This window comes from Sus scrofa, chromosome 13 (genome assembly GCF_000003025.6).
Source record: "Sus scrofa isolate TJ Tabasco breed Duroc chromosome 13, Sscrofa11.1, whole genome shotgun sequence".
NCBI lineage: Eukaryota > Metazoa > Chordata > Mammalia > Artiodactyla > Suidae > Sus > Sus scrofa.
Genome location: NC_010455.5, coordinates 81,904,120 through 81,927,863, shown reverse-complemented (window position 1 = coordinate 81,927,863; position 23,744 = coordinate 81,904,120). Strand labels below are relative to the sequence as shown.

Here is a 23,744-nt window from a genome sequence, read left to right as displayed (position 1 = left end):
GGAGACAACTTAGCAAAAATCACAGCATATATAAAGCTGGGACTCATATCCAAACCTCCTGACCCTGAAGCCTGAGGTCCTGCCTTCCACAACCCAACCACAGAGCCTGCCTGAAGCTGAGCTCAGCTCAGAGGTCTGAGTGCTAGAGGACACGGCTGTGTGTGCAGGTGCAGCACATCTGGTTCTTTTGGTCCCTTAAACAGCAGGTGTGGACAGAGCCTCTCCCTCCAGGAAGCCCTCCCTTCAGGCCCTACCCTCCCCCACACCTGTGCTGTAAACATCCCTACTGGGGATGCAATGGACCTGCTTGAGCTCTGGGTCCTTAGCGGCTGGCACAGTGTGTGTTGGTGGCCTGACTGCTAACTGGATACCGCACTAGTCCTGACCTAGATCCTGGCCTGAACTGGCTTCTGACCTGCTTCCAGCTCTGAGCCTGGCTGAGCCGCACACTCACCCTTCAGCAATTTGTACTGCTCCTTGGTGATGACATGTGCTTCCAAAGCCGCATCTAGCCCCGCTACCATGTCCACTATTTAAGGCCATACCTGCAGCAAATGGAAGTTCCCAGGCTAGGAACTAGTTGCCAGCCTACACCACAGCTACAGCCATGTGGAATCTGAGCCACGTCTGTGACCTACACCACAGCTCACAGCAACACTGGATCCTTAATCCACTGAAAGAGGGCAGGGATCAAACCTGCATCCTCATAGATACTAGTGGGGTTCCTTACCACTGAACCACAACAAGAACTCCCCAGCTCCATCTTCGGGTCACTTTGAAACTGTTGTCCCTTAGGATTTACCCTGCTGGACCCTCTGCCCTGTGCAGAGCCACCCCGTGGACATCACAGTCCTGGCAGCAGGAATTTGGCTTGTTTTTCCACCATGGCGGCTAGCTTTGCATGATCCCAGGCCACAGGCTCATTCTGCTAAGGCAGGCCTTTGTAAAATACTAGTCTGTGCTCGTGTGAGGACAACGAGGCAGAAGAGACAGGAAGTGCCTGGGGAGAGACGCACAGTCCTGCCCCCTCTGGGTGTGGCAGCCAGGCTGACAGGAGATGCCCTCCCAGCCCCTCCCCAAAGAGCAGTGAACAAACAGCTGAAGGATGAACAACAAACTTTACTAGAAACGCTCCTCATTTGTCAGTCAAATTCACATTAAAGTGGCGGGAGACAGTGCTGTCTGGGGCTCTGGTATCCCACTGCTGTGACAGTTTCCAGTTAAAAATCAGTCTGGGCAGAGAGCGTTGGAGACATAGGAGATGCCCAGCGGTAGCGGCGGCAGCAGCAGCAGCAGCAGCATCGTCGTTCCTGGAGGAGGACAGGCTGAGGCAGAGGGAGTAAATGCCCCACACCCACCCGACCAGTTACGAGGCCACCCCCAAGGCCCCAAGCTAAGAAATGGCACATCACACACACACACACACACACGCACACGCACACGCACATGCACGCGCGCCCGTGGGCAAGTGAAACAGAAACAAACCCGAACAAGTCTCCTAAAGTGAAAAAATAATTCGCTCAAATAAAGCTTTGTGGCAGCCAGGCTGCATCCTGAAGTGATGGTTGCCTGGAAACCCTCAATACCCCAGGAAGGCTCCCCAGGCAGAGGACATCACCCCCATGGGTGTCACCAGGCCCCCAACTGCCCCATTAGCACCTTTGGACTACGTACTGCCCTCACCACACTCCTCTTTTAAAATTCGATGCTACTTAATAATAATAATAAAGGATACACTCTGTCCCTGTGTGAAATCGTCAGACTCTTCCCTGAATAGAGGTGGGTGCCGGGGGCATCCAGAGACCCGGGGTGTGGGTGGGGAAGGAGGGCGCGTGAGGGGGAAGTAAACAAGGGTTCAGAGGTAAGCCGGGGGCGGGGTCCTCAATACCGCTTTGCCTTGCCAGTTCCGCAGCTGGGCATTCCTGCGTATCAGTCCTCCAAAGGGGCACAGAATCCTGCTGCCCTGGCCCGGGGGGAGGCGGGGGGCCAGAGGGGCGCCAGCTTCAAGCTGCTTTCACCATTCATTATTCAGAGGCAATCTCCTGCCGCAGCTGGCCCATTTTCCCCTGGCCCTGACTGCACCGGGGCTCACAATACAGTCTCCTGCCCCAATGTTTTATTCATTCTCTTGAATAGGGAAACAGGCTCTCAGATCAATACTGGTGGCCGCTGTGTCCTGCCTGGCAGCGGGCAGGATCTCCGCCCGACGCAGGCTCCAGGGTCCTCGCGGCTTCCCAGGAGGTGTCTGACTTGAGAGGGCTGCTCCCAAGGCAGCAAATCGGTTGGCAACAGACCTTCCATTTTCAAAGTTGGGAAGACGTCCTTGCCTTTCAAAGCACTGAATCTGAATGTCCTGGGGAACCAGGGCGAGGAGGGAGCCCTGTGTGACCGGGAAATGATGACCCAGGGCTGGGGGTGCCCCCTGCTGCCCCTCAGCCCCCAGATCACTGGTACTGCAGATAGTTTTTGAGAGATTGAGGCAGAGGCAGAGAGCCGATGTCCTGAAGGCGCTGGCGGCCCAGGGCCAGGCGGATGGATCTCCGGCACAGGTCCATCAATGGCAGAGGCTCAGCTGCAAGGAGAGGGAAGTGGGTTAGAGTCTCTTCCCTTTATTCCTTAAATCTCTCACCCCACACACCCACTGCACACCACCAGCCCACCAGCCTTCTGAGCTGCCCCGGCTCCTCTGAGAAGCCTTCTCTGGTTATGTTAGCTGAAGGCTCAGAGCAGTGTTTTTCAAATTGTAGTTTGCAACCCATTAGACAAAAGAATCATGGAATCAATTCACTGGGAGGTGACCAGCAATTAAAAAAAGAAAAGAAAGGAGTTCCCATTGTGGCTCAGTGGAAACGAATCTGACTAGTATCCATGAGGATGCAGATTCGGTCCCTGGCCTTGCTCAGTGGGTTAAGGATCCGGTGTTGCCGTGGGCTGTGGTGTAGGTCACAGAGGCAGCTTGGATCCTGTGTTGCTGTGGCTGTGGTGTAGGCTGGAAGCTACAGCTCCCATTAGACCCATAGCCTGGGAACCTCCATATGCCCATATGCCATGGGTGTGGCCCTAAAAAGACAAAAGACAAGGACAAAAAAAAAAAAAAAAAAAAAGGAAGAGAGGGAGGGAGGGAAAAAGGAAAAGAAAGGAGAGGAAAACAGAGCAATGCCCACAGCAAGGTGTGAATATCATTCCACGAAAGCTGTCTCTGATGTAGGTATTCAGTGTGTCTCAGCGTAAAAACTACTTCTCACTGCAAGTCTTGATAAAAATGAGAGCTGCCAACTTAGGAATCTGCAGGTGGCTGTCTCTTAGAAACAGATGAGGTTCAAGGGGGCTGTATGAAATGGCTTTGAACCCTCAAATTCTCTTTTGCTAGTCAGTGGAGGAATGCATTTTAATGTCCAATTCTGGAAAAATTCATGACTTAAAAATCATAAGACATGGAACAGCTGGACATAGGGCTGAGGTTTCACTAGGTTTATTGTAGACATACTTATGAAGCTCTTATTCTCTTCCTGGCTCTCTGATTGAACCCCAAGAATATGGAGACAACGAAGCTAGGCCAAAGGCAGTCTTTAAGTAGAGGAAGGCTTGAGGTCTGGGAGTTTAAACATGTGAATAATTTTAATAGAGTGTAACATATGAAATGATTATTAAATGCATGGGAAACAGAAACCAAGTAGTTCCTGTATGGAAGAGTTGTTTGAAAGCTTCAAAGGGATGATACCTGATGGGGTTTTGAAGGGTGAATAGTTTTATGAGATGTGAGGCTGGAGAGGGTGTTCTAGGCAGAGAGAACAGGTATAAGCACAGAGGCATAGAACAGGACAGGCCGGGATCTGGAGGGAGAGGAATAGTGCTGGTCAGCTGGATCAGAAGTGAGGGTGATGCCGGTCACATGTTGTCTTGTATAACTTGTACAACCCTAGTTTCCCCAAGTCCACAGGAACATAGTAGAGGCCTGGGGCTGCATCTTAACATGTTTTTGGTCAACAGAAAAAGTGGTATTTTGAAAGCAGTCTATAAAGTATGCTAAGATACAACAAAACTGTAAGTGGTAAACACTAACACAAGAGTTGTGACAGGAATAATATCACAAAGGAATGGAAGGGACGGGAAGGTGGTCAAATAGCGCATTTTACAGAGGTTATCATTACTGGAGCTGCAGAGTTAATAAGGACAGCCAGCAAAGCCTGACTTGGAAGCCACATACAAGAACATGCTCAGCCCTCCCTCATGTGGGGCGAGGCTGCATAGTGGCATATCTGTGGAGCGCTAGTGGCTTTAAACACTTTCACCTCTGTAATCTCTTTGTTCCTCATAAAATCCCTTGCATTTGGCTAGGGAGGCGTGGGCAGTTCCTCTTTCCCAAGCCTAGAAAGCAGATCACTCACCCGAGTCTGTGGCCACATGTTCTCCATGCCTACACCAACACCCACAACCGCCCCCCTCTCTCTCCCAACTCTCCCTAGCAACACCCCTGCACCAGCTCTCCTCTCCCTGTTCTGAACCACCTGGTTCTGACCCAAGTTTTGCAGAGCCCCCCAAATTATGCCTCTGTGAACCCCGTTCCCTCCCTCCCAACCCAAATCTTCCCATATTGGTCATCTTACTACTGGAGGCCACACCTGTGCACTGCAAGTTCCCATAATCTCCTCTTAGCTTCCGTAACACCAATGCTGCTGCCTGTGCCAGTGGATGGTGGGGAGCAAAAACCCTAAAAGTCCTTATTTAAGGAGCAACTGCTACCTACCTCCCAGGCAACATGAAAAATGAAACATAATTGTAGCTACTATTTATTTAAAGTGTACTATATGGTCAGGTGCTGTATTCTTTATTTGTATCAACTCACTTGAATGTATGTAACAAACTCACATTACAATAACTTCTTGGGTAGCAACTACTATTATTATCCCCATTTTAAGGAGGAGGAAACAGAAACGCAGGAAGGCTAAGTCACTTGCCCAAGGACACACAGCTGGTAAATGGCAAAGCTGGGAATTGGACCCAGGCAGCTGGAAACTGGAAACAATCTTATAGCTTAACCACATTTATTGAGCATCTGTTCTGTCCCTTTGCTATGTTAGGTTTATCTCATTTACAGATGACATTTATTTTAGAGAAAAGGAAACTGAGGCTCAGAAGTGAAGAGGCTTGTCTGGAATCACACAGCCCAAAAGCCTATCTGTGGGATTTCACGTGACCTCCCTTAAATACCTTGCAATAATGGAAGATTGCTTTAAAGTGTGACGGAGGCGAGGGTCACCTGTCTCCCTGGCTCACACAGTCCACAGGCTCTTATTCTAGCTTCCATCGCTTTTCAGCTCACCAGTGCCCATCTCTCCTGCCACCTAAATGGGCTGCCCTGCCACCAAGATGCCTTTTTTTGCTTACACACCCACCCATTTCAGTGTGGACCCTGCCAGCCATATTCCCACTGTCACAGTCTTTGGGGCCATCAGATCCCCGCCCTCCTCTGGCACATCCCCCCCTGGGGATCAGCAGGAATTTGGAGTCCCTGATTTCAAGCTCCAGTGCTGCTGACTATAAGTGTGTGCCTTTGTGAAGGATACTCTAAGTGCTTGTTTCTTTTTCTGAAGATGGAACAACAATCCCCAGGTTTCTGGAGAAATTAAAGGAAATGACAGGTGCACAGCGCCTCACTCTAGGCATCAAGGATAGCAGGCACTCCGGAAGCGATGGTCCCCACTCAGTCCACATATTGGCAGAACATGCATGGGTGCTTGAGCCCTGGAAACTGAACCCAAAAGTAGCAAGGATTTTTGATTTTGTTCATTTCACAATGAATGGTTACAAGGAGACTATGGACTTATTAAAAGACGTGAGCCTGACTCATTTATGGACTCATCTATCTTTCGGCCCTCACAGGGGGACAAGCCCAAAAAACTGGCTGTTGAGTGAATGAATTGACTTGCTTCTTTGGGGGCGTGTCTCCTATAGCTGTTTTAAGCTATTGAAATAAATTGTTCTTACCTGGCAACATTTCTGTCTTAGCTCCCCACTCTCCTGTAACCCCCCTGAGAACAGCCCAGGTTGTAATTTACAAGAGGCTCCTGGTGAGGGTCAAATGAGTTAGAAAGTATAAAGCACTGGGCACAGCGAACCAGCACATGCTAGGCTTTTGACATATGGTACTTCTATCTATCTCCTCCCCCTCCAGGCATTTGTCTGGTCACCCTTTGTGAGGATCAGCTAGGGCAGGATTGTTAATGAGGTGAGGGCTGCTGGGAGACCAGCAGTTTCTTTTCTGAGTGAAGAGAGATGGGCTTTCATTTCGCCTCAGGAAAATGTTGAGCTGTTAATGTTTGATAACCATTGCCAGAGACTGAGAGTTTTTGTAATCACTTTCAAGCTCCAGGCACACAGTAGGTACTCAGATACCCCAAATGCCAAGTCTGGTCAGCAAACTCAATTCCCTGTGTGTTCAATGCCCAGTTAGGAGCTGAAGAGAAGGAAGGAGCTCTGTTTCTCTTCATTCCTCTACATTCAAATCAATCCTGAGCCCAAACTCCAAAGGATGCGAGAAGATGGGGCTGGAGTTCAGAGCATGGCTTTAGCTCTAAATGTGAAATATAAACCATCTCTCCTAATTTATGAGGGAACTTCAACTGATGACTTTACAAGCAACCCCAAAGTGCACAGAGAAAGTTCTTGCCATGGCTGTGGAACTTCCAGAGTTCTGAGGGGGCCAGAGTGGCCTGGGCCAACACTCAGCTCCTCTTTCTTATTCTCTTTTAGCTTTGAAACCCTTCTCAGAACTGACAAATGTCAGGGCTTAGAGATGATCACCCAAGTGGGAAGAGAAACACAGTATCTTTCAATATGGGAGCCATTCTGAGAATACTTTCCAACAAAGATGAACTTAGAAAGGAATCCCTGTTCTCAAAAGTGAATATCCAAATAACCAATAAATGTATGAAAAGTCCTCAACTTGAAGAATCATCAGAAAAGTGCAAACTTACACCGTAATGTGACTCTGCTATATGCCAACGAAGAGTGGCTAAAATGAAAATAAGACAGTAGCAAGTGCTGATGAGGCTGCGGAGCAACTGGAACCCACATGTAGTTTCCAGTGGGTGTGAAAAATGGCATAACCACTTTGGAAAACTGGAAGCATCCACTAAGGCTGAACTTATGGCCCCGCCTCCCCCTGGTGTACACATGGTCACCAAAATGCATGTACATGGATGCTTAGAGATGCACAAAACCGGAAACAAGAATTCTGTCCACCAACAGTGGAATGCACGCATAAACTGTGTCTCTTCATATAGTAGAATACTAATCAGCCATGAGAATGAAAGAACCACAATTACACGCCAAACACATGGATGAATCACCCAAACATAATTTTAAGTGAAAGAAAACATTCTGTGTAACTTCATCTGTACAGAATTCAAAAACAGGATGATGAAGTTAGGGTGGTGGTGACACTGGGCAGGACAGTGATTGGGGGGTGGGTATTGTTCTGCTCCTTGATTTGAGTTCTGCTTGTAAAAATCGTTAAGTTAATCACGTGCGACTTGAACACTTTCAGCATATATGTTATACTTCAAAAACAAGTTTACATTAAAAAAAAAAGTCACTGACTGAGTTAGGAATGCCTTGGCTCCCTTGTGGATGGGTGTGGATATGAGACAAGCCAGGCATCTTCCCACTTGCCCCAACAGGCAGAATGGGGGCAGAGGACTGGCTTGGAATCTCAGCTCTTGCTGCCACCATCAGTGGGCCAGACAGCTGGCTCATCTTCCCAGAGCCACATTTTCTCATTTGTAAAATGGGGGTAGCAGCTCCTCCATGCGGGCCTTGTGACAATGATATGATACAACATGCCCCTGGCCTCAAGGGTGTTCTCTCTATGGTATGTCTTATTTCAGGCCATCAGCCCAAGAGGTATCTTTAAAAATAGTAATAATTTACTTATTGTGGTCCTAAAACTGCCCTGGTACATCATCCTAATTGACAACGATGCTCTACTCTTGATGACTTATTGGAGCTGGAGCTGGATGTCTGGTCCTGTGCTAAAAATATCATATGGCAGTCATTTCCAAAGTGAGCTGAATTTCCCATAATTCTCCACCACTCACCTCCTGCATGGCCCAGAGTAAGCCACGAGACTTCCCAGGGGCTCTGTTTTGCTGTCAATAAAATGGGATAGTTAGCTGCTCTGGTTTGGATGGTCTATGCCTGCAATGGAACCAGTGGAGATCTAGGTACTTGGTGCCTGAAAGCTGCTTCTCTGGGCCCCTTGAAGTCTCCTCTGCTGACAGTGGAGAGATGTTAAGACACAAGTATCACCCTAACCCCATTCCTGCCTTCATATTTTGGGGGAAAAAAAGATCATCACTTTAAGGTCAAGAGGTGAAATTTTTTGCAACAGTTTCAGACAATGGTCAGCAAGTGGGGGAAGCTTTGAGTGACAGCCCTGAAATCTGAACTTAAGCAGACACTTTGCTTTAGAGAAAAGAAAGAAGAAGACACACATGTGGGCAGGCGCGCACACACACTGGACATGCCAGATACCGTACCAGTCACTTTCTGCAGACTACGCTTTTGGTGTCCAAAGACTCAGAGAATTGCCTGCATGCCTCTGGGCCTCCCCTCATGCTATTCCTTCAGTGAGAGCACCCTTTCCTGTACTGCCTGCCAGAAACCTGCTTCCTCTTTCAGGATCCAAATCAAGTGTCACCTCCTCCCCAGTGCTGGGGCTCCTCCACCCTCTGGGTCTGCACCTGTCAGGTGTCAGTCCACTTAGCGAACTACACAAATGGACAAATGTGACATTAGCTGCTCACTTCTAAAATATGGCATCCTGGTACCAAGTGGCCCTATCATGGCCCACAGAGACCTCAGCTCATATATAGAAGGCCCTTGGAATCTGGAGTTTTCTCTCAGCAAGCTGTTTCCTCAGGAAGAAGTGTTGTGACTACAGCCAGGACACAAACAGCACCTTCAGGCAAACTCCATGCCAACAAGTGTCATGGGCATAGGTGGTCCCTACAGCCCAGGCGGGGCCCTGGTTTCCTCTGGGATAGAAGGTGATCCAGTCATTTCACGTGTGGAGGAAGGCTCCACAGCAATGCGGCCCTACATTATGCAAGGTGTGTGGCTGTGCTCCAGGGGGCAGCCTGGGCCCACATGCATGTGCCTCTCCCACCCAGCAGCTCCCTGAAAAGACAGACATGCACGTGGGTGTGTGTTTGTGTATGGAGGAATTGACAACAATGCTGGTGTGTCAGCCACCTGGACCTTATGGTATATTCCAGGAAGACAGAAAGCAGGTGGGACAAGCTGGTGGAGAAATCAAGCAGAGAACTGGCAGCCCCATAGGCTAGGGGTGAACATGGCTCTCAGCAAAAGAGCCCCCCAAGAAGTCCCATGCTCTGGCAACACAGGGCAGGTGGGAGTGGAGTAAGCATCCAGGTGATCCCCTAACCATCTATGAGCCCAACAACTGGGCTCTCTGGCCCAGCTGAGGCCCCAGCCTGCTCTCTGAATGAATGGGCAGCCTTGGGGAGGCTCTCTGGTCTATGGTGGTGTCCAACAGAGAAGCTGAAGGGAGCAAAAGCTCTTCTCCACAGCAGAGGTGGCCATGGTGGGTGGTAGGGACAGGAAGAGACTTCCACTTGGGTGAAGTGTCAGAGGGGCTGACTCGCCCACCAGCTCCCTGACCCAGTACTTGACAGAAAGTGTGGCCAGCGAAATATTCTCACCTAAAGACTCCGTGACGTTCCCAGGCAAAGGGGAGTGATGCTGCTGGAGATGTGTTCAGTGGCTCTAAAGGAAGCGCCTTATCCACCTAGCCTGAAAGTTACTTAAGGAGGTACTCCAGCAAAATGAAAAGGGAATCCAAGAAGAGGATGGCACAAGCTTCCAGGAAAAGGGGAGAGTAAACGGAACACAGAGGCAGAGGAAGGTAGAATGAGTGATAGGAAGACCCATTAGATTGTGACGCTTGGAAGAGCCTCCAGTCTCTGGCTGTCATGACTCTAAAGTGCCTCTGCCTGCAAAGCTCTGTGTTGCAATGCTTATCCCTGACCTTGCCCTCAGCTTCCCCACCCTCAGATCTCCCATCGTGCCTTATGGAACTGCTGCTCCCTACGGAAAACTCCACCCCAATTCCTCTTCCGAGAGCTCCCTCCACCTCCCACCCTAACTGAACCCAGCATCCTATCCCAGGACACCACTGCCCTTCCACCCTCCCTGGGGGCTGTTTGCATCTCAGGGCCAGGAGGTGGGCAGGACCCCTTGCTCTTTCTGCCATTTACAAAGCTCTGCAGCCTCCATCTGCTGTGGGAAGCCCAAGCTCTTCCATGGTTCCTATCACTTGGCCTGGCCCTCTCCTGTTCCTCGCTGCTGTCATCTACTGACCTCTGCCCCCTTGTTTGTCAGGGCTCTGGCTGGCCTCCCTGGTCCCCTCTCCATCCACACCTATCACCCCCTGATGACAGAATCTTCCACGGGCACACCCTTCTCATCACTCAGATGCTGGTTCTAGACTGTCTCTCATCCTCAGGTCCGTGCCATGGAGGACCACAGCTACCCACTCCCCAGGCCACATCATGGACCTCAGCATAACCCCTAAATGCCCCTTCTAGAACCCCAGTGACCAATGGATCGGCCACCCCTCGTGACCATTCCTTCCTCTCACAGAAACCTCTGGGCCACAGAGCCCTCTCTTTGCTCAGCCCATCAGCATTCCTTTTCTTCGCCTCCCTCCTCACCCAGCAGAACAATTCACTCTCCCCAGGGTCAAAGGGGACAGGGGCAGGCAGGAAGGGGTGGCTGGGAGTGGCTGTGGCTGGGGTTGTGGTTGGGGTTGCAGTTGGGGGCTGGACAGTGAACTGGGAACAAAAAGCCTCTTGGGTTCAGGTCATCTGTGTTCAGTTCCACTTCAGAGCCTCTCCTCCTGACCCCGCCTTCACAGCTCAGTGGGAAGCATCTGAGCAGCTGGCAGCCCTGGGCTCTGGCCGGCCTCGGACACCATCTGGCAAAGCAGCCTCACTATCCTCCTCCAAGCCTCAGCTTCTACCGGTGCAGCAAGTAGCTTGGCAAGAAGGCTGGGGGTCCTTTCCACTAGCTGGTGCGTGGCGAAACAGAAGTCACATTTAATCTTGGCAGTGGAAGGACACTGACTTCCACTTCCCAATCAAATTGGGCTTCATTGCACAAGAAAAAGTGAGTGGCAATGCCAGGATGCATGGTAGATGAGCCTTGGAACTCCAGAGCCGTGGCTCCCAAGCTGCTGGCATGGCCAGGTGGGCTTCCTGGAGGAGGTGGTGTTGAGTCAGGTCCAGGGACCTGGCTGGTTATAACCCACTGGGATTTCAAAGGCAAGGCTGGCTGCTCAGAGGCCACAGTCAGCTTTGCTGAGTGAGGTTCATCTTAGCCACAGGTTCCCATCAGCCCTGTCAAAAAACTGAGAGATCTGGTGACCTGGATCCCCTCTCTAAGGGCCTTCCATTCATGGGCACTCTCTGCCCCGCTGGCCAAGACCGTGATAGGGCTGTCTGCTCACCTTGCAGCCATGCCTGGTCCTGCCAAAGCTAGGGGCCTGTTAGCTGTTGCCCTCTCTCAGTTGTGAGGGGCTAATGAATGGCTCCAGGAAGGCATGGTGACACAGGCCCTCCTTGGGGTGGGCTGAGGGGGGTTGGCCTTGGCCTCCTTTGGGCTTTCTCCACCTCCAAGCAGATGTAGCCTGGAGAAACTTCTGTGTGCCTGGGTGGGGAAGGAGTGGGGAGAGAGAAGATGGTCTCATCACTGGCCCGGCCTCTGTGAGCCTGGCTGAGGTATGGGGAGCTGCTCTGGAGAGAGCTCCTAGCTCAGCCTCCACCCTCTTATGTGACCAAGGCCAGTCTGTTTCAGCAGCAAACTTGAACCACACAAGATGTCTTCATTGGCTCATTCTGCAGATGGGGAGATCAAGGCATGACAAACATCACTGATTTAGTTACAGGCTTCTCAAGAAGGGTTTGCGGGGATACAGAGTTCTAATAGCATTTTGTGGACTCTAAGAATAAAGTCTTGTCCAACTGATGCTCATCACACATGTGCATTTTCATCACACTTACTTACAAATGTGCTTTGCAATGTAGGGACCTGAGGACACAGAGGTTCACAGGATTACAGACAGGACTGGGAGACTGAAATAAATGGTCCAGTTCAGAGGGGTCTGTGCTTAAGAAAAGGAATTGTAGGGGGAGCTGTGGGAGCCAGGAGGAGGGGTACCAAATCCAGCTGGGAGGTGGCCTGGACGACTTCTTGGAGGAGGCTAAGAGAATTTTTACAGTATGAGTAAGAGTTAGTTCTACTGAGGGTGAGGAGGCTGCCTGTTGGCTCTGAAGGCATACCTCCAAGACTTGTTCAAAGAAATCTCTTTTGTGTAATACTGGTAAAAGTTCACAGTGTCCCATAAGATACTTTGAGGGCACAATAATCAATTATTGGAGAAAATCTAGTCTGTTAAAAAAAAAAAAAAGTTAGTGCCCTAAGTACCTCACTGGGAAGGGAGGCTATACCCTAGGTATCTTAGGCAAGTGCCCATGGGGTGACTGGGAAGTCTGGGGGATGAATCCACACCATGTGACATCCTGTACCTCACGTGACGTTGTGGTGACGCTATCTCTGCCCCCATAGACTAGGCACCCACAGGTAGGGACTGGCTCTTGCCCTCACTGCCCAGTCCCACAGCTCTGCTCTGGGCATCATGGGTGCTGGGTCAGTGGGAACAGGCAGGCTGGTGTCTGGGAGAGGGGAAGCAGTGGCAAGGAGCCGTCATCTCTACAAAGCGAACTATGGCCCAGCTCTTCTGGTGCAGGGGATGAATTTTAAAAGGAGCCCTTGGAGTTCTTGTTGTGGCTAAGTGGTAATGAACTCGACTAGTATCCATGAGGATGAGGGTTTGATCCCTGGCCTTGTTCAGTGGGTTAAGGATCCAGCGTTGCCATGAGTTGGGGTAGGTCACAGATGTGGCTTGGATCTCACGTGGCTGTTGCTGTGGTCAGCAGCTGCTTTGATTCAACCCCTAGCCTGGGAACTTCCATATGCTGCAGGTGTGGCTCTAAAAAAACAAAAACAAACAAACAAAAAAGGAGCCCTTGCATACTGCCCTAAATTGGCCAAAGAAAGCCTCCAGCAAGGCTCCTGCAGGCAGACAGAATTAGCAGCACTCTGAGCCAGTTCCTCCGGCTGCTGGAGGGACGCTCCTGACTCAGCTGAAGAACTTCCCAGAAAATCTGACTGTTTTCAATTTGAAGCCCGCCCCAGGGAGCTGCATGATGGCTGGACACCCTGGTCCTGGACGAGGAGAGGCCCTGGTCACATGGAGAGGGCCTCGGGGCAGGGGTGCGGGTGGGGGGGTCTCTGGCTGGCAGATGCCAGTACCACGGATCATCCCAACGTTCCTATGGGTTTCCTCTGCTGCTGCAGCCATGGTAACAACCTGGCTGCCCCTACAGATACTGAAAAGGCACATCCAACATGGGGAGACCAAAGTGGGGAATAGGGTCCTTCAGAGATCCCATCCAGGGCAAGGTGGGGCCCTCAAGGATGGGACCCCCATTCCTCAGGATGTGTCCCCTTCTAAAGAAGAAGGAGTATGGAGGAGTGTGGACAGTAGGACTTACTGACCAGAGGCCAGGACTTACTTAAAACCACAGTAACAATACTGGGAAAGGAAGAGGCGAACTAGAAAGTCTGAGAACTAAAACTAAACAAGGCATTATTTAGACACATACTATATGTGAAAAATCTACAAGGGACAGTAAATACTAAGTTCAGAAGAGTGGTTTGTCTTGAGGCAGAGGAGTGGGGTTGGCAAGGATGGATCAGGGAGGCACAGAGGTGCCCGGTTGTCAGTGTTCTACTCATTAGCTTGGATGATGGATTTACAATGGCATTAAATTAGAAGCAGGGAGTTCCCGTCGTGGCGCAGTGGTTAACGAATCCGACTAGGAACCATGAGGTTGCGGGTTCGGTCCCTGCCCTTGCTCAGTGGGTTAACGATCCGGCGTTGCCGTGAGCTGTGGTGTAGGTTGCAGACGCGGCTCGGATCCTGCGTTGCTGTGGCTCTGGCGTAGGCTGGTGGCTACAGCTCCGATTGGACCCCTAGCCTGGGAACCTCCATATGCCGCAGGAGCGGCCCAAGAAATAGCAAAAAAAAAAAAAAAAAAAAAGCAAATAAATACAGGAATCAACAAAGCAGAATGAAAGAGAGCTGTGCATGGGACCAATTATGACAGCATATTACCACTAAAGGTTAGGTTTAATCCATTTCTGTGTATCAGAAGTTCAGTTAAAAACAAAAAAAAAAAAAAAAGAGAAGGAAAACAAAAACGAGAGAAGTTATGAGTTGGCTTCAATCTGGCTCAAACAAGAGCTTGGCTAGAAGATGGATTATAGTTCAATTCTAGTTAATGGCTAATAATGCTCTTGCCTGCTGAGGACTTAGCACAGCTGGGGTAAGGCAGCACTGGAAAGGGGTGAGAAGACGCAGGCAGCTGCAGAATGGGACAACACCTACAGGGGGAGGATGAGAAGGGGGGGGCAGGGTAAGGCCTGGCCCATGAGGACATCATCAAATGACAGCTATACTGTCTTCAGAGAAGTTAGTCCATTAGGACAAAGTGAAAAAAAAAAAAAAAAAAAAAGAGGCAGGCAAGCGTTGAGCTGAGGACAGAACACCCTGCGGGGGCGGGGGGAGGATGCACCTCCACATTGACAACCACAGATAATTCTGACCAGAGGTCTGAGCAGGCTAGCACAGCCAGTGCGACAGGGAACAGGATCCCGACCCAGACTCATGGGGCCCCAATGCCAACCCCATGCATAGGCCTCCTCTACTTTGGGGGATGTTCCTTCCAAACTTTTCATCAGAAGCAGAAGCAGGAAGACACCCATGAGTGTGGATAGATTTTCAAGGTCCACCTTCGTGCTCTTCCTGGGCTCTCTGGCTGGATTTTTTTGGCAAAAGAGCTAGTAATAATGTGAAGAGTCACAGCAAGGACTTGCTAGCACTGCCTACATTGCGAGACATTCTAGGCACTTTATGTCCTGCTCTACTTACTCCTCACTATGACCCAGTGAGGTAGCTGCTATTATGAAAGCCCACTTACAGACTGAGGAAACCAAGGCACAGAGACATGAAGTAACTCGCCTAAAGCCACAAGTATGTGGTGAAAATGGGACTGGAATTTGGACAGTGTGGTTGGCAGTGCATTCTGTTGCCAAGCTCTGCTGGGGGCGGAGGAATGAGAGTCACTGCAAAGGAAATCCAGCCCTATGGATTCTGTAGCTCAGTGTCATGTCCACGTGCCCTGGACCCCACCCAGCTCCATATGGTGGTGCTAGATTGCTGTCTGTGCTTCAGGGGTCCCCAGATGGACCGGAGGTGGGCCCCTGACCCAATAAAGCCCAGCCCTGGCTGGCAGGTAAGCCGTGAGGTGGCCCAGAGGAAGGACCCTGCCTAGTGGGGACGATTACTAATGGGTTGTCTGATCTACCTGGCTCTGCCTGGGGTTTGACCTGAAGACCTTGGAGAGGAGAAAGAAGCAGGTGCAGACTGCCTGAGGGGGGGTCTTCTCCCCTCCAGGCCCAACCACCAGAACCATCCTTCCCGAAACAGTCCTGGGGCTGTGCCCCCACTTAGGCCAATAGGCACAGTTGACTTCTGTTTTCTAGCAAATTGCCAAGGTCAGGCCAAGTTCCTTCCACTTGGGAAATGGTATCACTTTAGCCTCTTGCTAAATAGCCCCAGCCCCAGGGGTTTAATATGAAGGTCTTCTAATGGATTTATTGTGTTTATTTGCCCTTTCCCAGGGTGAGCTCAGAAACAGGCCCAGAGGAGGATGGTGGAAGCTTGTTTTTCTTAAGCTAAGTAAAAACTGATGAGTAAACTGAATTCTTGGATGGAGTGTGCCGAGTTTTTTCACCCTGGCTGCACCCTCCCTTAGTCAAAAGATCCAATTAGACTCAAGAGGAACCCCGTATTTATGGGTTAGCTCTGGAAAAGGAAAGCTGTGTCTACTAAGAAGTAGTAAATGATGAGGTCTGCAAATAATATTTTCAGTGTGTAAAGAGCCCTGATACAGAATAATAGCTGGCAAATATAGAAACAATTGGTCTATTTACACTTACAGTTTCAAGGCAAATGATTTTTTTGTTTTTAGGAGACTTTTTTTTGTTGTTGTTGCACCTGTGGCATGTGGAAGTTTTCGGGCCAGGGATCGAACCTCTGCCACAGCAAGGAACCCGAGCCACCATCGTGACAACACAGATCCTTAACTTGCTGAGCCACAAGGGAACTCCAGGTGACTTAAAAAAGCTAATCATCAGTGTGTGAATGAAAACCACTTCTAGTATCACAGGTATGTTTGGGTTTCAGACCAGAGGCTGAGAACTCCAATACCTGGAGGCCAGGCTGGAACCCTGTTACTGTCTCAGAGAAGATGGAAGCAGTCAGTATGATGGGGGGAGTAGTGAGGCCCACAGACACCAGAGACACACACAAGGGAGCATGGCTCAGCCCCAACTTCAGCTCCAAACAGGAACGGGGGCTCCTGTTACCAGATTCCCTGCCCTTCCAAAAAGCCAGGAATCCAGATTTTTAGGTGACATGTCTGAGTGACTTTAATTTAGTATGCCAAACAAAGCATTTTCAGACCCAGACATAGCCCTGAGCTGATAGTGCCTCCACTACTGCAGAAGGAAGCTTATCTACCACCGTGATGGGAGGTCAGAACCTGCCACCCCACCAGGGGGCAGCCCATCCCCCACGAACTGCTGGAGGGTCAGCTCCAATCACAGTCCCACAAACTCCATGGCACTCCCTGCCCTTCCGCAGCCATAACATCCACAACTATATGTAAAAAACAGACCTTCACCAAAGCCCATTTTCTCTCTGGTCTCTGCGTGGATTCTGAGTCTGGGTTGGGCAGAGCTTCACTTGCCTGAAGGTCCCAGACACACCCACTCACTCTTCCCACCCAGTTCTCTGTGTGGTCACCAGGCTGGTGTGCGGCGGTGAGAACGAGAACGCTGGGAGTCGGGGGCACCGCAGGGACCCCACAGAGATTTGGTAAGGGTACCGCCACCACTATGGAAAAGAGAGTTAAATAACAATAACAGTAACCTAAGGCAAGCGCCCCGGCCAGGTGCTGGCAAGCATTAGGCCTTGGGGAGCTGGGCCAGTCCTCCCAGGCCTGAGGCACCATGTCTGCCCCACCTTAGAGATGAGGAGGCTCAGCACAGAGAGAGCTAGTGACTTCCCAGGAAAGGCAGAGCCGTGGTTCCAGACTCTGTGGTCCCCACACGACACCCCTCAATGCCCAGAACATTTCTGTATGAAATGCCTATCGTGATATCTATTTTTCCATATAATCAGACACCTTCAAATGTTCCCACCCCAAATAAGAGATGGTAATCATGGGAGGTGATGGGAGTGTTAGCTGACGGCACAGTGGTAATCATTTTGCAGGACCTAGGTTTATCAGAGGAGTTCCTATCATGGCGCAGTGGAAACAAATCTGGCTAGGAATCATAGGTTTCGGGTTCGACCCCTGGCCTCCCTCAGTGGGTTAAGGATCGGGCATTGCTGTGAGCTGTGGTGTAGGTCACAGAAGCGGCTTGGATCTGGTGTTGCTGTGGCTGCGGTGTAGGCCAGCAGCTGTAGCTCTGATTAGACCCCTAGCCTGGGAACCTTCATATGTTGCACGTGCGACCCTGAAAAAGACAAAAGACCAAAAAAACAGGTGTATCAGAGCAACATGCTGTGCCCCGTAAACTTACACTAGGTTATATGTCAAGTGTATCTCAATAAAGCTGAGGAAAGATTTATTTCCCAATTTAAATAATAGTAATAGTAACCTAAGGCAAGCAGCAGCTGCCCTCTGCAGAGCCCTGCCTCTGGACCCAGCCTGGCCTAGCCAAATGGGGCTTAAATGCACTCATGTCACTGGGCCGACACAGTGAATGCAGGCACAGCTGCATGTGCCATGTCATTCTGCAGTGAGGAAAAGCATGGAGGCTGAGCTGGGGCATAGTATTGCACAGAGACCAAGGGGAGGGCAGAGCTGATGTGCATTCACCATGTTTTTGTTGGTTACCTGCTCGAGCCCCATGCTTCTTGAGGATCCGCTATGTGCCAGGCTGGTGCTGTGGAGTCAGAAATAGGTCAGACGCCCTCAATTTGAGAAGCGCACAGCTTCCCGGGGGCTCTGGGGGTAAAGGGTACTTCCCTAGTGCTGTGCCCAGAGTGACTAAGTTCACCCCTTGGATATTTCCTGCCTGCACATAATTGCCCTGTTGACCGAAGTCTGGTGACAACTTTCCTGCACTGAAGTTATTTTTAAATTGAAGTTTGCATAACATAAAAGGAACTATTTTAAAATACATAATTCAGTGGTATTTAGTATACTCACAATGTTGTACAACCATCTCTATCAAGTTCTAAACCATTCTCATCACCCCCAGAAGAAACCTTATATTCATCAGGCAGTTCCTTCCCATTCCTTCTTCCTCCAGCCCCGGCAACCATTAATCTGCTTTCCATCTCTATGAACTGATCTATTCCAGATACTCCATGTAAATATGATGTGACCTTTGGACCTGGCTTTCTTTACTCAGCACAACATCTTTAAGGTTCATCTACATCGTAGCATGTATCAGAATTTTGCTCCTTTTAATGGCTAAATCAAATTCGATAGTATTTTTCTTTCTTTTTAGGGCTCCACTTGCAGCATATGGAGGTTCCCAGGCTAGGGGTCAAATCAAAGCTGCAACTGCCGGCCTATGCCACAGCCACAACAATGTGGGATCTGAGCTGTGTCTAAGACCTAGACCACAGCTTGTGGCAAGGTTGGATCCTTAACCCATTGAGCGAGGCCAGGGATCGAACCCACCTCCTCATGGATCCCAGTCAGGTTCATTAACCACTGAGCCACAAAGGTAACTCCACTATTCCAATGTATTGATACACCCTCATTTTGCTGATCCATTCATCTACTGATGGACATTCTGGGGTGCATTCACCACATTTTGGCTATTGTGATTAGTGCTTCTGTGAATATTCATGTATAATAAGTATTTGAGAGTCTGTCTTTGTTTCTCTTGTGGATACCCCTAGGAGTATAATTGCTAGGTCATGTCGATTCCATGTTTAATTTTTTGAGGAACTGCCAGACTTGTCCATAGCGGCTGCATCACTATACACTCTCACCAGCAATTTCTCCATATCCTTACCACCTATTTTCAAACACATGACTTTAGTTGAGTAAGATTCTTGGAGAGACAGAAGACACAGGTTCCAGCTCTGCCATGAACTCACTGTGATATTAATAACATAATAACACATATAATAACAGCTAGCATTTCTAGTGTGTTTACTGTACCAGGCACTGTTTTAAGAACTTTCATAAATTAACTTATTTAATTCTCACTATCAATGTCTTCCTTTACAGATGAGGAAAGTGAGTTACAGGGGGTCTTAACTGGCCAAGGTCATACAGCTAGTGAGTTGGCATTCCAACCTAGGCAGTCTTAACCCAGGTTTAAGGGCCACATACAGGGACAGTTCTCAGCCTGTGTGAAGGGGAAGGGCAGGTCTCTTTGCCAAAGCAGCAGAACCTCTTTGCCAGATGACATTTTATGGAGAACCCCAGTTTATTTAGCAGATGGAAGGGAAGCTGCTTGGAGGACGGGGTCCCAGTTTCCAACCTAAAGGTGAGACCTTGGAGACTTTAGAGGAGTAGGGTTTGGAACCTTCTTGCAAATTCCACAATTCTGAGTGTGATACCGAGAAGTGGGGGATAAGACAAAAACCTCAGACTCTCTCCCAATTTACATGTAAGAACAATATCTTAGATTTATAAAGCATGTTGTATTTCCTGAGGACCTGCACAAACTTCCTACATGCTGCCAGAGTGAAGTATTTCCAAAACACACTCAAGGATTTATGAGGTTCTAAAGAACCTCTGTTGACTGGGACAGAACACCGAGGAACCAACGAGATGTGCTGATTTCAATCATGTGCCGACTAGAGCAGCCCCCTGTTTTCTTGCTTTGGTTTCAGCTCCTGTGGCACCTCTTTCCTGCCTCAGTCTAATCTAGGGACATAAAGTAAGTAACAGTGACTGCATACTTACTATGTGCTGGGCCAGTGCTCAGAACGTCTGACACATCAGTTCTCTTCATCCTCACTGTAGCCCCTTGAGGGAGGTGGGACAGACTGGGGGCCCTTATCCAAAAACCCCAGGGCAGACTGTTTGGGAATTCATAGACTTCCAGAGTTTGGTAATTAGGTTGCATATGCCACACATTGCCTAACATCCCAGGGGTCTGGAGCAGTGCCTGCAATCATGCATGTTGATGTTTCTACAGTGAAACCTATGAATATTCACACTGAGGGAAAGAAGGGATGACTATCAATAGCCTCACACTAGTTCAGGTTGATCTGGCTGCCTAAAGAGTTTGCCCCAAACTTAGGAATAGAGTTTTGTTTTTTAGTACAGTCCTGGGCTGGCAACTTCATTTGATGGAGAAAAGAGGCTCTAAGAGGTGGAGCAGCTTGCCTGGCGAGGGTGATACATCTGGTGGCTACTGGAGAAAGGATTCAAGCTGGAAGTCTGACTGGAGAGCCCATGTCTAAACACAGGGAAAGAGCACAGATTGCTGGGAGAAACAGCTGAGTGTTTGAGTCCCTGATCTGCCACTTAGCAGCTGTGAGATCTGTCAAATCACTTCATTTGGGACCCTAGGTTTCTGTGGTGGTTGTTAGGACTATTCTCAAATATTCCAGCTCTCACCCTCCAGACACAGGATCACCTTTACCTTCCCTACTCACTGAAGTGAGGTGTGGCCATGAGTCTTGCTTTGGCAGAAGTGCTGTGTGTCACTTCCAAAAGGAAGCTTTAGCAGCTGGTCTGTGCACTGCTGCCTTCTCTTATCCATTAGGGGCTGCTCCTTCTGCCCTGGACCTGAAGTGAGGACACAAGCCTTGCATAACAGAGCCTCTGGGGGACCAATGACAGCACATACCAAAGGCAAAGACAAATCTTGGTTGTTTGAAGTCACTATGACTTGGGGCTTGCCTGTTACTGCAGCAAGACCTGGCCCATCCTGACTGATACAGCTTCTTCTCTCTAAAACAAGTGAAGACTGAATAAGGTGGCACACGTAAAGCTCCAAGACAGTGCCAGGCAGTAACACTTGTTGATTCCCTCTCCTGTGCTCGGCCTGAATTCCCCAGCTGTAAGGATGGGCAGGCAGGGGGTGGGGGTGGGGGGATAGTTACCTTGCTCTGTTTAAATAACTGAAACTCCTAGCTAACCCATGAGCCATTCATGAAAGTATTTTGGAGATGTTTACTGACATATTGAGTCATACGTGTCCCTCACCCCACCCTGGCATTGATGGAGAGGCTAGGGAAAGGAGGGAGGAGGTTGAGCACAGAATCCCAGGCCTGAGACAAACAGCTGCCCAAGGACTCCAGGTTCCTGATGGGAGTGACAGCTGTGGACCAAATATCCTCAAAGGCGGGACTGCAAGGGGCCTGCCTGTGTCAGGAGGAGGTCAGGAGGGCCAGGCAGCCTGCTGACAGCTGGTGAACAGGAGGAGGGGCCGCCAGATGGAGGGAGAGAGGCTGCGGGAGGAGGCTCTCCATGATGAGAGTGCGCAGTTGCCAGGGGACTTGCATTAAGACCCCATTTAGCAACACCGATTAAGGAGCTATAAATAGCACCTGGGCTCTCTCACAGGCCATAAAACACACTTCCCTGCGCTGCTCCCAGCCAGCAGCCTGCCCTGCTTAATTGGGGCTCAAAATAAAATACCTGGAAGGCCACTCTGGGATGGAAGGCCCCCGTTGTCATAGTGACCAGCTGCTGGGCTAGGGATGGGACAGAGGCTGAAGAGCGGGCTGCTGCGGCAAAGGTGGGAAGGAGGAGGAGGAGGAAGGGGGAAGGGAGGGAGCACAGCTGAAGGTCACTGTGGAAGTCTGGAACCACACCTCAAAAGGTGGTGGTATAATGATGACCTCAGACAGCAGCCTCACCCCTGGCCTTTCCAACCGACGGTCTGATAAATAAGGACCACCGAGACGGGGAAGTGGGCCTGGGTGGCCCTGGGTAGATGTGAGGGCAGACGACTTGTGTTTCAGTCCTGGCTCAGTCACTGGACAGCTGGGAGACCTGGGGGTGTGTCCCCATCTTTCCTGGGCCTCTGGTCTTTTCCACTCCAACATGAGGGTGGTATGAGAGGTCTCTAAACTCTAGATGTTCAGCCAGGGCACCACCGAGGAACTCCCACCAGTGTCAAGAAGGAGGAAGCCCATCATGTGCTGAGTCACCTCCAAGGTCCATGAGGTGTAGAGGGCAGGGTGAGCACCTGCAGCATGGAGAGTGCTGCTGTTGGTTTTTGAAAAATAGCTTAGAAGAAAACGTGAGAATCTGACAGAACTGGTTACCTCTGGGGAGGGTGGCTGGGAACGGGGTTGGGCAAGGGACTTAGTGATCACTGTCATATTTTAATTAAAGCTTATGACGGTATTGAGCATGAATAAAATTAATTTAAAAAATACAAGACTTCTAAAGGCCCGTGTTTTAATGAATGAATAAACGACCAACTAGGCCAGTGGGGTATTCCTCCATGAGCTGGTCCCCTTGCTACCCCCTCTCTGCTCTGTGTACTCCGGAACTTCTTGCTGTCCCCTGAACTGGGCTGTATGCTTTAAGCCTCTGTGCCTTTGCACATGCTGTGCCTGCCCCTGAAATGCTTTCCCAGCAGGGCCCAGGTCTGATTCTCAGATGTTTGCTGTGCCCTAGCACACAGCATGCTCAGCACAAGGCTCTGTGTCTCTGAGGAGACACACACACCACACACACACACACACAGCATGCATTCCTGGTGATCTCCTGGTGATCAAGTATCTGCTCTCACACCACCTCCTCCCTTGGGCTCATCTGAAGGTGCTGGGAAAGTTAATTTGTAACACTGGACTGAGCAAAATACAATTTGGAAGGGATGCCCCGTCCTGCGAGGTGCTTGAGGTAGTGGTACCAGCAACACCACGGTGAAGGGTTTGTCCATTGCTCCGCCTGACTGGGGATAACTGATTGTATGGATTACTCACGGCAAAGGTGTCGCCTGGGTCTTCACCTCGGCTGCTTTCCTGTCTGCCGGCTCGGGGATCTCACGGTAACAAGATACCCATGGGATAGGGCTGCCAGGCAGAGCATCTCGGCTCTGTGATGTAACTAGGCAGATGAACTCAGCAACGCCATGATGCTCACTGGTCCCAGGCACCACCTGGGGGGCTCGGACCAGAGTCCCTAAAGCCCTCCCCATTTGGAACTCTCTCTGGAATGTTAAACATCGGCCCAAGTAGGGCATAGCAGTGAGAGAAGCCCGGTCTAGATAGACAAGTAAAATCTCCCAGGGAAACCAGAGGAGAGGATATAAGGATGCCCCAATAGTTACAGGAAGATGCTCACATGCAAGGCACAGGCCCATGTATAAGCCCAGAAACCTTGGCAAACACCTCTCTCCTTTCAGGTCTCTGAATTGAAGTCATCACTGAAGTGTGTCTTCAGTGTGACTGTCCTCTGTGGATGGCCACATGGAAGGACAGGATACAGCTGCTACCAAATGAAACTTCCCAGGGGAAATGAAGTGACACTATCAGAAGGATGGCCTTGATTATCACCCTGATTTACTGGAAAGATCCATCATTTATCAACTTT

At 49.9% G+C, this 23,744-nt stretch overlaps 1 protein-coding gene across 1 annotated transcript in view; it reads right to left on the bottom strand.

Moving 5' to 3' along the window:
- Positions 1,100-23,744, bottom strand: part of SPSB4 (splA/ryanodine receptor domain and SOCS box containing 4) — a 76,857-nt gene continuing 54,212 nt past the window's right edge. Inside the window, 1 exon segment of the mRNA XM_021069539.1 lies at positions 1,100-2,572. Coding sequence (XP_020925198.1) covers positions 2,445-2,572 — 128 coding nt within the window. The 3' untranslated portion in view covers positions 1,100-2,444.